Source organism: Magnolia sinica, chromosome 8, assembly GCF_029962835.1.
Source record: "Magnolia sinica isolate HGM2019 chromosome 8, MsV1, whole genome shotgun sequence".
NCBI classification, from domain to species: Eukaryota; Viridiplantae; Streptophyta; class Magnoliopsida; order Magnoliales; family Magnoliaceae; genus Magnolia; species Magnolia sinica.
In genome coordinates, this window is record NC_080580.1 from 44,183,198 (window position 1) to 44,197,636 (window position 14,439).

The window sequence follows — 14,439 nt, forward strand, 5'->3', positions numbered from 1 at the left end:
AAATGATCCTATGAGACTCTATATGAGGGAAATTACGCAGTGTTACTAAAATCCAGCAATATAGTTGTCGAAATAAAGGACTAACAGAAAGTTACAACAATGTGAATTGCTAACTCCCTACTAACAGAAATTTCAGCAACTAATATCAGGGACTACGGTCTTTTAATAGCTATATGTGATGAACTGGATGCATGAAGGACTCAAACAAACTAACCCTAACATGTAATGTATTCCCCTATAAGAACCCTAAGCTCTAATACCAAATTTGATGCAGGACATGAAATTTAAATATGATATGCAAGATTTTAGGCTTAGATCATACTAATTTAGAACAATCACATAATAATTCCACATCCCACAAAAAGCTCATAACATTCAAGGGGAATCTGCATGGGTCCAGGCCTACACAGGCTAGGACTGGATCAGTAAAATTAAGGACCAAACGATGCTCAAAGGGAAATAGTAATAATCCACACATGCATAGCAATCAGCCCCTAATCCAAGAGATTCCCTAATTTCAATTTAAGGAAACCTAAGGCGAAAAAAGGGGGCAAATAAATTAGGGATAATGCAATCTAGGATTAGGGTTATGAAAATAGGTAAGAAAAGGGAAAATATGAAGAAAACCTGAACCTGGAACAGCTCCCGCTTGCAGACAGCCGGCCCAGGTTGGGCGCACGTGCGCAGGAGGCCGGCCGCATGTGTGGCGGGGGCCCGAATCTCAAAACGGACCAAACCCTTCAAATTTCGTCACAATCCGATGTGCGGTTGAGGCGCAATGCTCCATTTAAGTTTCAGCCCTCCTGCAGGGCCAGATTCTGGAAACTGGCTGAAGAGAGAAGAATAGCTGCAAAATAAGTGGATTTGAAGTGAGGATGGTCGTGAGATGGATGAAATAAAGTGGAGGGGCGGATTGGGATAAACGTGGCTTCACACCACGGTAGTTAGCCCTTCGAAAAGGGAGGGCTTTGCACCCACTTGAATTTTTCCACAACTCAGAAACTTAGAGAGCAGAAAAACACGCCGGAATTTTTATTCAACTTCAATGAAAAAAAAGAACTACAAGGGGTGCCTATTTATAGGAAAACCCTATACCCCAAAACTCGCGCCATGTGTGCAACCTATTACTTAGCGATGAAGTAAACTAAAATAAAACCAATTAAAGAAATCTGAAGCATTTATGATATTCTAAATAATATAAATAAGCAAAACCTAAGGTACGAACTTAATTCGACTAGTGGGCCACGATCATGAGATCCCATGATAGTTTTTTTTTTGTGACTATTGGGCCCACTCTTTTGAATCAGACTTCGTCTTCTAACTAAGAGGCCCTCCCTGGACGTCGTCATCGAGCCAAATCGATGGTGGGGCCCTCCTCCTTCCGTACGTGCGTAAGGGGCGGCATGCGTGCGCGTGATGTCTCCATCATATTGAAGTTCACTCGTCTCGAAAACAGTTGAAGCACTGATATGTACACAAGATTGGTTGCGTCCAGTTTGGGGCGTAGCAATTTCGTTGTTGAGGAGGATGATGACGAGAATGAAAGTTAAGACGAGAATGCATCTAAAACTGCATGAAGGAATGTATACTTTTAAAGTTTTGTTTAAGCTTTTATATTTTGTAATATATTTTCACTTTTTGGACTTGATGTTGTGGTATCTAGATAGTATATGTGAGACCTTTTTTTTTGTCTTGATGTTGTGGCATGTGTGACATTTTGGACTTAATGTTGTTGACTTTTAATTTGTATTTTGTAGAAAATAATATAATAAATTGAGGTAGGAGCAAGCTTGACTCGACTCGAGGTAAGCTCACCTCGACTTGATCCACTAGCTCGCCTCGAAAGGTTTGGTAAAGAAGCCAAAGCTCCAATGTTAAGCTGAGGGCGAGCTCGAGCTCGAGGAGAGCACGGACGAGTCAAGCTAAGCTTGGTCCACCACGACTCGACTTGGCTCGATGTACAACACTACCATATGATCTCAAATAATGGGTTGTAAAAGGGCGTTCATGTACAAATTGCTGATCTAATAAATTTATGAAATCTAAATACTTCTACGGGCTTCTAGGCATAATTCTAAGCAATTCTTACAAAAAAACCCATATCTAAATCATCACAGGTAAAGATTTATTCACTGAATAAGTTAAAATTCACGTTAATTAAGGGAAAATAAACATAACAGACAATATGATAAACTTAAGCTATTATGGAAAATTCGGGGCATTACAGTCAAGGCAAGGCCCAAGAGCAAACAAACCTCACCTCCCCACATGCTGCACCCTCATCATAAAACTCCCCACATCCACTCTCTCCACATGAGTCGATCCCTCCACGCCATCCACTTCTGCCTTTAAATGGAGCCCATCTACGACCCTTTGAATCTCAACCACCCGATCATTCTTAAGATGAACCAACAGAAAGGATCCTCAGCCCTTACCTCCGTTGCAACGAAAGGGATATCACCCTCTCACAAATTCCCATTCCATGTGTCACTTGGAGAGGGGAAAAAACCTCTCGCATATTGCTTCTTCAGCACACTACCCTTTCTCATAATTGGAAATGTGGTCTCCCTCCACCACATTAAAATCACCGTACTGAGATGAACATGTGTCCCACTCCAAATTCAACTCCTGTCCATCGCTATCACCATACGCCTGCATAACCTTTAATGCATCTGAGACTCTCCCCGTCTCATCTGCCCTATTGGAGGAAACATGCCACCTGGTTCTGGGCAAAAATACCACAACACCCTTCTGCCACATAATTGTAGGATTGAAATCACTGCAAGATACAATTTCATTTTTTTGAGAATGTGACTCAAAACATAAGATTCAATTTGTTTCTTGTAAGATTTGATTTGAATCATAAGATTCATATCGTAAATTGCAAGATGTTAATAAATTGTGTAGGATTTGATTTCTTGGGTCAGTCCAAAAGCCACTAAATATAAAAATAATAAGTCAAGATAACCAATCAAACCAATATTGCTCTCAACTCAATGTGATCACCACCATTTGGTAACTTGGCAAATGGGCTGGGTATGTCTGTATCTTTTTTGTCGCCTGTAGGTATGTTTCTAGGTCACATTAATACATCAAGGTTGATGATGTGTAGCAGCTTGGTTTGATGGGATGTAGTGCGAATAAGAAACAGAAGTGAATGATGAAAAGGATGATGCAAAATGCATGAAATGTTCGATGAAATGATGTCATTTAGGAGATGCTAATGAATGCAATGATTTGAAACTACTACCAAGATGATAGGAGTTAAGATCTAAAATTTAGAGTGGAAAATAAATTGCTTTGAATTGGAGGTAAAGGCAATTGTTGGATAAATGAGAAAAAATATTCAGATAAAATAATGATTGAATTCTTTTTCTTGAAATAATCTTGCTTGAGTTAACTTGCTTCTAATAAAATAACTCGAATGAAGAGAAATGACTTGGTTGAAATGAAATATTGGAATTGCTTGATTGAATAAAAATAACTTGATTGAAATAAACTAATTGGATTGTAGTGAAATAATTGAAGTAGAATAACTTTGATTGAATTGACCTTAGGAAAATGTAAGTGATGGAAACTTCTTTAGATTGATTTTGAAGTAAAGAAAGAACTTCTATGATGATGAAATGAACCTAGAAAGGGAAATGACTACAAGGATGAAAAGGCGAAATGAAATTAATGGGAATGGTATGAGGGATTATCAAATATGTTCGTTTTGAAGTGGGTTAACCTGTTTGGCCTAGTACCCACTTCTAACTCCCTTGATATAATCAAGAGCAAAACAACAAGGCTATTTTTAATGGAAGCATGGATGTAGATGGATATGAGTGAATGATTTAAGGAATGAAATGATGAAATATGAACGTGGTTTTGAATATTGGTATCGGGGGGCATATTGGCTCGGCCAAAAAATGATATGATATGGGCATTGTGTATCGATATAGTATCAGACAATATTGGCCTGTATCGGTCGAATTTTTTTAAGCCAAAGAATTAAGGAAAATATCAGGGGAAAAAAAGAGAATAATAAGATATTCAAGAATCATTTTTCATTTTATTTTTTGGTATTTTGGACATGCATATGATGGTGTATTGGACCATTCTTTGATGAGAATGTTGTCTGTCGGTTTGACTTGTTGAAGATCAACTAAATGAGCCCTAATTGAACACAAATCAAGCATGATTTGGTGAACTAGGGCCCATTACATTGAATACAAAATACAAAAAAGAAAGTGAAGGTTTACTCGTCTTTTCGATTTTTCCCATAATGGTCTACTTTTCTTCGATTTTTCGAATCCCATTCAAATTTGTTTTGATCCCAAAATAGGTCTAGATCTACCTTAAAATGAGTTTTTAATCTTCTTCCATGGTTTAAATTAAAAAAGAAAAGAAGGAGACGTGAGTGTAGTATTGAAAAAAAAATAAAATCAAAATTCGGCTTTTATGGGCATGTCCGCCTGTATCGATTGTATCGGTCCTATATCAGTACCGATACTATACAAGTCAGTTTTTTCATATCAAGCTAATATGACTACGTATCGCATATCATGCCGTGCCAATACGTATACAATATGGCCGTATCGGCCGATACGATACCAATGAATATGAATGAAATAATGAAGTATGATGAAATTCGCTAAATGTAACATGCATGGAAAATGTGAAGAAAATGTAGAGAATATGAAATCACACTAAGGGCACAATCATGAATGAGCTTAACCCCTAAATGAAGTGTGCTTCAACATCTGTTGCGTTGATCGCTATTTACGTTCCAAGGGGTTATCATTTCGCTCACAATCTTTGGAAATTAAGACTCATTGGGTCAGTTCTATCAACCACTCGAAGGAAAACCTGCATAGAAATAAAAAGAAGTATGAAATGAAATGAAGAACATGAATGAAATCTAAACTAGAAACTTGTCATTGTTGCGTGGGTCGTCATTGATATTCGAATGGGTTATCATTTTGCTCACAATCTTTGGAAATTAAGACTCAATGGTTCAGTTCTATCAATTACTAAAGAAAACACATGCATAGTAATAAAAAGAAGTATGAAATGAAGTACATGAATAGAATCTAAACTAAAACCTTACCAACCAAGCCATCCTCTTGGAGAGAGTGTTTTGAAAGCAACAATTTTATTATAAAAAGGCCAACAACCTCAAAGAATACATAACACGAACATAAAAAAGGAAAAAAAAAAAGGGAGACAAAGATAAAGATACAACCGTACCTCATTTATATGCATTTTAGCCCTCTTGAATACATCCACTGCCCAACCACTTAGATTCCAGAAACCACAGAGACCAGATGCCAACCACTAAAGCTATTCACGAATTTTCCTTATCTTCTTTACCAAACCTCCCTCGTAAGTTATAGTTCTCCTACTTGCATTTGGACATTTAACCTAATTCATTGATCTAAACTATTCATTAGATCCAACGAACATTTCATGGTCTATCATGCAAACATCACATTGATTTGACAAATATTAACCATTGGATCAGTCTTTAATATAGACAATCAAGATCTACCTCTCAAAAGGAAAAAAAGGACAATCAAGACCGTTTACATAAAAATAGGGTCCAATCAACAATTTGACCCATCTATTTGATAGAGAATGTCGTGGATTGCTTATGACTTTGTTAGGGCATTGTAGCTATCCCATCCATGCCTTTTTTCTTTTTTTTTTTTTTCTTCTTTAAAAAAAAATAAAGGAGGAAAAAAGAAGAGAAAAAAATGATGGCCACAGGAAATGAGGCCAAATCATAGATGGATTGGATCATACAGTTAAGTATGATTTTTGTGTGAGAGCCAGGAGCTTGTGAAATTTGTTATGGACTTAAAAGTTCAGATCAACTGATTGGACTGTTTGAGTAAACTGATGTAACTAGTAGTGTTATCATTCTCGTACGATTTAGATCGTACGCATGAATCGCATAATAGGTCGAATTGTATGATTCACAACTGAATCGTACGATCATATCGTGAATTGTATGATTTGATTTCCCGTGTTATTCACCAAAAAAATTGTGAAAAATCCTTTCATTTTTTCAGTTTTTCCACTTTTTTTAGGGCTTTTGTTTTTAAAACATTTCTATGGTCCATCCACATTAGAAAAACCATTCTTTTTGTTCTTTAGAGAGAGAGAGAGAGAGAGAGAGAGAGAGAGAGGACTTTTGGAGATTTTAGGGCTTAAAAAACTTGGAGAAAGATCATCACATATCTTTTTCGTCAGTCAACATAATCAAACGCCACTTTTTGCATTGGGATTCTACATCAAAATAGGTACAAATAAACATGAAATACTTCTGTAATCTTTTCTTTTTTCCTTTCTTCCCTTTTTAGGGTAAAATATGCAATGTTTGTCTTTTTCTTTTGTTTTTCATTTATTTAAAGTTTCTTTTCATTTTCTTAATGATTTATGTATTTATTTTAGGCTAAATAGTTGTTTTCTCATAATAGGTAGAGTTGGTATTGATTCGCATTGAAGATGGGAAAGAAGTCGAAGTCCAAGGAAAACAACACTACATGAGACTATTGCTCGAAGGTGGATGAAAACAATAACCTTCACCTCAAATGTAAATTTTGGAAGAAGAATTATTGGGGAGGTGTATTTCGAGTGAAACATCACATTGCCCGGACAAAGAAAAATGTAGCAACGTGTTCCCAAGTGGGCAATGATGTCGTGGATAAATTTAAGAAGTTGTTGGACAATAATTCAAGTGAGGAGCAACAAGTAATGTACAATATTGGAAGAGTTCCAATAATTCATGGTGTGGAGGAAAAATCCAAACATCGATGGATGAATTTGTTGGAAGAAGAGTGGGGCAAATGAAAAGCAGCAAGCTACTCTAAACAAAATTTGGAAGAAAGGAGAGAGATAATGTATGCCTTGCTATTACTTGCTTCTTGTACGTGAATGCACTGCCCTTTAATCTTGTGAAGAGCCCCTTCTTCGAAGCTATGAAGTAATTGTCGCATTGGGCCAGGGTTGAAGCTTTTGACATATCATAAAAGAATAAAAATTTAAAGTTGGAGGTTGAGTCTATGGAAGAAGTCAATTCAAGTTTACAAGGAATGAGCCAAAACTAGATGGATGATCATGTTGAATGGAGTAAATCAGTCTAATTACAAACTTTTTGGTTTATAGTCTAAGTGGTTTAGGTTTTTTTGAAATCCGTTGATACAACAGATAATTCAAAGAAGATGGATAATTTGTGAGAGCTTTCTTTGAGTCTGATATTGATGAGGTGAGTGAAGAAAATGTCGTGCAAGTCGTTATGAAGAGTGCATCTACTTATCTTAAAGCCAGTCATTTTTTAATGGAGAAGAGAAAAAAGTTATTTTGGTCTCATGTGCCGTCCACTGTATAAACCTTATATTTGCAGACATTGAAAAATTGTAAGTTTATGTTGGGACCATGGCGAAGGCAAGGGCTATGACAGTCTACATTTACAAGCATTGTTGGGTCTTGAACTTGATGGGAAAGCACACGAAGGCAAGTTGACAAGGCATGCCGTAACATGATTTGCTACATATTACTTGACACTAAAGGGCATACATGAGAACATGATTGGTTTGAGGTTGATGTTTACCTTAAAGGAATTGGAAGGAAGCAAATTTTCAAAGATCGCAAAGGGAAAGAAAGTACATGATATAGTATTAGCCGATGTAGACTTTTGGTCATCTATCAATTTTTGTTTGAAGACTACTCTCCCATTGATTAAGGTTCCACAGTTAGTTGATTTAGATAAGAGGTTGGCCATGGGATATATTTACGAAGTAATGGATTAGGCAAAAGAGTTGATACCAAAAAAAATTGGGAGAAGTAAAGAAACGGTATTCTGTGATATGGGAAATCATAGATGAGTGGTGGAATCTTTAGATGCATAAGCCCTTAAATGCGGCAACTTACTTTTTAAATCCGTGATTTCAATATGATGGGAAGTTCCATGCGGATTTAGAGACCAAAACTGGCTTATATGACTGTATTTGAAAGAACAATCTTGGATTCAAGGCAAAGGGTCATCATTAATGAACAGATGGAGAAGTTCAAAAGGGCTTATGATTTGTTTGGAAGAGAAATTGTAAAATTAACAAGAATGACAAAGCAACCAAGTAACTTTTTAATTATTTTGCCTATTTTACTTCTTTAAGTAGTTAAATAAAAAATGCATGTTATAGTTTTTAGGTTAGTTTATTTTTTAATAATTTAATCTTTAATTTATTATTTAATAATTTAATCTTTATATTATATGATTGATTCATAGGTTTATGGTGAGAGAGTTATGGAGATGAGTGTCCACAATTACGAAAGCTGGCTATTTGTACTTTGAGACTACATGTTACTAGTTGTTAGCGCAACTGGAGCACTTTTGAGCTGCTGAATAATTATTAAATTCAGTACTCATCTTATGAATTTTATTGTTAATTGATTTGTTTATTACTTTTATAGTTTATATACTTAATTATTAACTAATAATTGTATACTAACATACTACAGTTATGGAATTATACATTCATTGCAGATGCATTCTAAAAGCAGAAATAGACTCGAGTAATAGAGATCGAATGTTCTCGTTTTTTGTAAAATACAATCTTCAATTTGAAGTCCATCATGTAAAGAGAGAGGCCAAGGGCTTGACCCTATTACTTATCGGATATGGAATCTGATGATGAGGGGATTACCAATGAGGCCCCAGCCCTTTTTACAGATAACGACTGGATTGGCATGGGTGAATGCTTTGTCGAGGCATTAGAGGATAATCAAGGTGTAGACAACTCTACCTGATGACCAGATGGGCGCAATGTGGTATGATTGCATGTTGTAGACTTGTCGTATAGTCTTATACTCTTGTAGTCTTACAAGTAATAGTTTCATTTAGTTATGCTAAAATAATAAGCATAATTCATAAACTATTTGGTAGGTCCTAGAAAACTTGCAATTAAAAGTAAAGCAAAGGGAAAAGCTAAAGCGGGAGAAGATGAATTTATTTCAACATTAAATTTTGAAGATGAAAATGATGTTGCTAATGTTGATGTCATTGATGATGAGGATGATGGCTGTGGCCGACTAAGATGGACAGAGCAAGGGCTGCCAAGAATAGATTTATTTGGACCTTTTGGTTTTTTTTTTTTTTTTCTTTATAGAAATGAGTGAATACATTATACCTATAAATGGGAATATGTTATTTTTTAAAATCCCATATTAAAAAAAGACATTTACATAGGATGGGCAAAGGGTTGAGGTTATGGAAAGGGTTATTTTTTAAACTTGATTATGACATGACACAACACAATGATACATTTATACACTGTACACAGTTGATCACATGATTAATGTCATGGTTATTTTTTGTGTGCATATTCATGAGAAAATGGATGATTGATATGTTTTTATAAATTTTTTTATTTGCTTACATTTTTTTAAAAATTTTATGATATTTTCATGAAAATTTGAAAAAATCTTACAATTTATTATTATTATATGATACGATTCAGAGCAGAGTACAAGTTACAATATGTTAATGATGATGACAACATTGATTAGGAGCACTATAAATTATAGTGATTTGAGAGCATTGGAACATGACTCAAAAAAAAAAAAAAAGAAAAAAAAAAAGAAAAAGAAAAAAAGAAAGAAGTTGGTTTACCCTTTTCTTTGATTTTTCTCATAATGGTCCATTCTGCTTCAATTGGTCCAATCCCGCCCAAATCTTTAGTTACGATTCCCCCAAAATAGGCCTCAATTTAGTCTAAAATGACTTTATAGCCTCCTCCATGGTCAATAGTGAATTTGCACTTGGTGTAGGATACCACGACTATGCGCAGAAGCTTGGCATAGACATAGAATGAAGGCTATATCCTTTATTTTTATTTTTAATGTGGGGGGCGGACAATAACATTTTTGCCCATTAAACACATAATTGCTTATTTAAACTAATATGCCAATTTAAACTAAGTAAAAAAAATTTAACACTAAGGGCCTGTTTGATTTTCATATCAAATGTAATTACCATGTAAATGGGTAATAATTATTTACCCAGGTAATTACCACATCTTTCCCAATGCAGATGTGACAACTTACTTTTTCAACACTTAAATCGAGAAATTTACAACATCAATGTGGGGCCCATAGTGATATATGTTACTTATCCACACCGCTCATTTGTTATGCCAGCTGAATTTATGGCATGAGCAAAAAATGAGGCAGATCCAAAGGTCAAGTGGACCACACCACAGGAACAACGAGAATCGAACGCCTACCATTTAAAACTTCTTGGGGCCCTTAAAAGTTTTGGATCAAGCTGATATTTGTGTTTTCCCCTTATCCATGCCTGTGTGACCCTATGAACGGGTTAGATGATGGAAAAAACCTCAATGTGGGCCTAGTGAAGAAAATAACTTTCAATGGTGGACGAATTAAGGTCACTGTTTCCTTTTGTTTGGGCCATTTGAGTGTTGGATCTGCCTCATTTTTTGGTTCATGCTCCAGAATGTTCTAATAAAATGGATGGATAGTGTGGATATATCATATACATTATAGTGGGGTCCACATATTTAAGTCAACACTTTTGTTTCAATTTTTGAGGTGGAATTACTCTCATATTTTCAAACAAGGTGAAAAAGTAATAATTACTTATTTACCATGATTTACATGTATCATGGAAAATCAAACAGGTCCTAAGGCTTCCAAGCCAATATTGGGTCTAATCACATAGATTAAAAATCATATTTCAGTGAAGCATCTAGTTTATAAACAAGATAGTGTACATGTGTGTGTGGGATGAGTTAACTATCAACTCCTAGTATTCATCTAATCATGTATACATAAAATTAACTAATCAATCATATAAGCATAATTAAATAAGTGCTTAAAAGACAATCCCAAACACAAGCATGTATAGTGGTTTGGTTTCCCTATCCCATTCTCGACGGACACACTCAACCCATGAGTGTACCAGATTTCACCATCGGAGGTTTTAAATACCTTTAACCTTTACAAGCGTACACTCCCACCAGAGACCTTCACAAGGACTTACCCACATACTCACCCGTGTCAGTGGCCTACGCAAGGACTTACCACATACACACCCATGTCAGTGGCCTACTCAAGGACTTACCCATGTGTACACTCATGTTGGTCTACGCAAGGACTTACACACGTACTCACCCGTGTCGGTGGCGATACGGTCTTGCACAAGAACCTACACGAGTTTAGGTTACAAACTCTACACTCAATCCTATACAAGGAAGAAGTGTGTGGACTCTTATAATATGACAACTTACTTGTCGGATTGAGCCCCTTTTGTAGCGCCTTCTTGGGTTGCTTATCGATGCTCTCCCATACTTCAATCAACTCCCCTTTTGCTCCCCTAATCGTTAATGCTGATGCTTTACCAAGGCTTTAACTCTAAGATTAAACACTTTGCATGCAATGCTCCATTGAGATGACTAAGGTGATGGGAGTTGGGTAGAATCTCCTACAACTAATGGAAAGTTAAATTCCTAGGGGATTCTCTTTGATAGAAACTCTAGAGGTTAATAGACAATAATATTTGCCAATAAAATCGGTGTCTAAACTCTAGAAAAGGCTTGAGATCATGATTTTCTTATAGAGGAGCATGGAAAGCTCATTAGAGTGAATAATCACTAAGAAGAAACGCGAATCTCATTGGGATAGAGTTTATGAGGTTTGGTAGAGCTTGAAATGCACTAAGGTCTCTAAAATGGCAAAATCCATAATTTGCAAAATAATCCGAATGCAATATATATAACAAAAGGCTCCAACGGATCTCTAACGGCTAGGCTCAATCCATCGAGTCTGGCCTTTGATCAATCGAGTTAAGGCCGAAAAAGGTCCAGTGAACTCGCTAGACTGTTTTGGCCATGTTCGATCCATCGAGCTCGTGTCTTGAGCGTCCAAACTAAATCATATTTTGGCATGTTTCTAGCTGGACGTTCTTGGCCATGTTCAGTTGATTGACTCGATCGATCGAGCACACCACTAAGACTGCTAGTTTGGGCAGTTTGATTTCCAATGGCTCGCGACCTCTATATCCTATCTTATCATATTTTAATAAGGCTCCTATGGCTAAGGGATGATTACACAAGGTTTTCCTATTAAGGCAAGGATCATTTATAAGTTCAATGGTTGTTTTGGGTCAAGGGTTAGAGTCACCAAAGCGCCTCATATACCTATTCTTTGCTCCTTGATGATCATGTCCACTTGTGTTTTTGGTCTTCAGCTTCCACGGGCTCAACTGACTCCCTAACACAATGACTCACGTGATTGACAAACAAGGTGCACAAATCAGTGCACTAACAAATAGATCCAATTTTATTGTCAAAAACACCCTTCTACTTATTTACCTCAATGCATTGCAGTTCCATCTTTTTAAAGATTTTTCAAGCTTCATTGGTAGTTGCATGATCAATGAATCTTGACTTTCTACCTGAAGCCCTAGGAAGCATGGCCCACCATAGATAAAGCAAACTTCTGAAAATCTGTGTTTGGTAGGATTTTCCCCTTGAACATGGGCCGGTGGATCATTTTTCACTGCACGCTTGTAGGCAGCTAGGACATTTGCTTTTGTACAAGGCTACAAGCTTTTTATGATTGGTCCATACCATGGATGGCATGGGTTTATCACCAATACAATCACGTGTATGGTGGAGTGGCACCAAATTAATACTTACTGATTTGTTACTGATTAGGGCGTCATTCCCTTTGTGAAGAACATTTGCTCTTCATGGGAGCAGCCATCCTCATCCTACTCTTCATCAAACATGCAAATACTGTACATCCATGAAATGCATGAATAGTTGAAAACAAACAACCAACAAAACTGTCTAGCATCTGTATTTAGCATACACGTGCAGCAAACTTGCTGAGAGTGACCGATGATCTACTAGCAACTAAACATACATAGTGGGGACTGGCATGACGAGCAGACTCAATCATCCATACACATTACAAATTGTCATACATGGGAGAGTAGGAGCTCGCATATGTCTTTGAGTCCCAAATTCCACACATATGCACCTTGAGCACGTGTGAGCACACACATTTTGTGCTTGGAGATGGGAATAGTATTCCTCTTAAGTTGTATTAAATGAATAAGTAGTTCTAGTTGTATTAAATAAGTAGTTCTCAGAAAGATGGCTTCATGTAACAAGTGTACAAATGCAAGTGTTTTCAAAAAGAGATATTTGATGTAAAATAGTAAACAAATAAGATAAATACATATGGGCAACTATAATTTTCCCATTGCAAAATAACCAGATCCTGCATTAAAAGTAGAAGAAGAAGAGAGAATTCACCAACGGGAGACAAAGGTTAAGGTAGTTGCTGGCAATGGTATGTTTTTACCTGACTACGTAGAAATGTAGAGTTTTAGGATGATGTTATGTGGATACATGACTGGAAGCTTGTTGAACTTTACTGTCTTGCGCTTTCATGAGCATCTCATGCTGCCTATTTGATTGCCTTCTAAATTCAAACTCTTGTCCAGTGGGGACACAGATTCTGTTGTGCCAGTGACTGCAACCAGATACTCTATTGATGCTCTCAAGCTGCCAACCCTTATCAAGTGGTATCCCTGGTATGACAATGGAAAGGTTAGTCTAAGAAACAGTTGTTTGGGAAGGCCATTTCTACATATATGATAATCTTGACATCTCATCATGAACTCTTTTGTTTGATTTCACACTCCTTATGCCAGGTTGGTGGGTGGAGCCAAGTATACCAAGGTCTGACCTTTGTAACTGTGAGAGGTGCAGGGCATGAGGTTCCGCTTCATCGCCCTCGACAAGCTTTTATACTATTTAGATCTTTCTTACAGAATAAGCCGATGCCCAGAAGCTGAGCCTTCGGATAGCTATTCAGCCGATTCAGAAGAATAAGTAAAACTACAAAAAGAGGGATGGAAGGAAAGAATAAAGGACAATGTCCATAGTGTGTAAGCTCGAATTCATACTTGGTGATTGTCTTCCAGGTTCCTCCCCAATAGTTGATAATCTTTCTGCCATTCTTTTCTGATCAATTCTGTATTAATGGAAGCATGGTTTTTTCCATTGATAGTTCTCTAAATATGGCATTATAAGCAATGAAACTTGATTTTTTTAATTTTATATATATATATATATATATATATATATATATATATATATGGGAAATGGTACTATGAGGTTGACCCTCATGGGAACCTCGCATGAGGTCAAGCTGTGTGGGCCCCACTGTGATGTATGTCGAACATCAACACCGTGCATTTGATGGGTCCCATTAGGTTATGAGATATCCAAAAAATCAGCCATCTATGGAACTCAGGTGGGCCATACCATCTAAAACTATGTAAAGACATGCCTAATATATATAAAAGCACTTGGTGGGGCCCACCTGAATTTTGGATGCAGCTGAAACTTGGCCTGACCCCTT

General features: G+C 36.6%; 1 protein-coding gene across 1 annotated transcript in view; it reads left to right on the forward strand.

Moving 5' to 3' along the window:
* LOC131253277 (serine carboxypeptidase-like 27) overlaps positions 1–14,078 on the forward strand; it is a 52,649-nt gene extending 38,571 nt beyond the window's left edge. Inside the window, exons 8-9 of the mRNA XM_058254229.1 lie at positions 13,517–13,622; positions 13,727–14,078. Coding sequence (XP_058110212.1) covers positions 13,517–13,622; positions 13,727–13,870 — 250 coding nt within the window. The 3' untranslated portion in view covers positions 13,871–14,078. The remainder of the gene's footprint in view (positions 1–13,516; positions 13,623–13,726) is intronic.
* Positions 14,079–14,439: the final 361 nt, after the last annotated feature.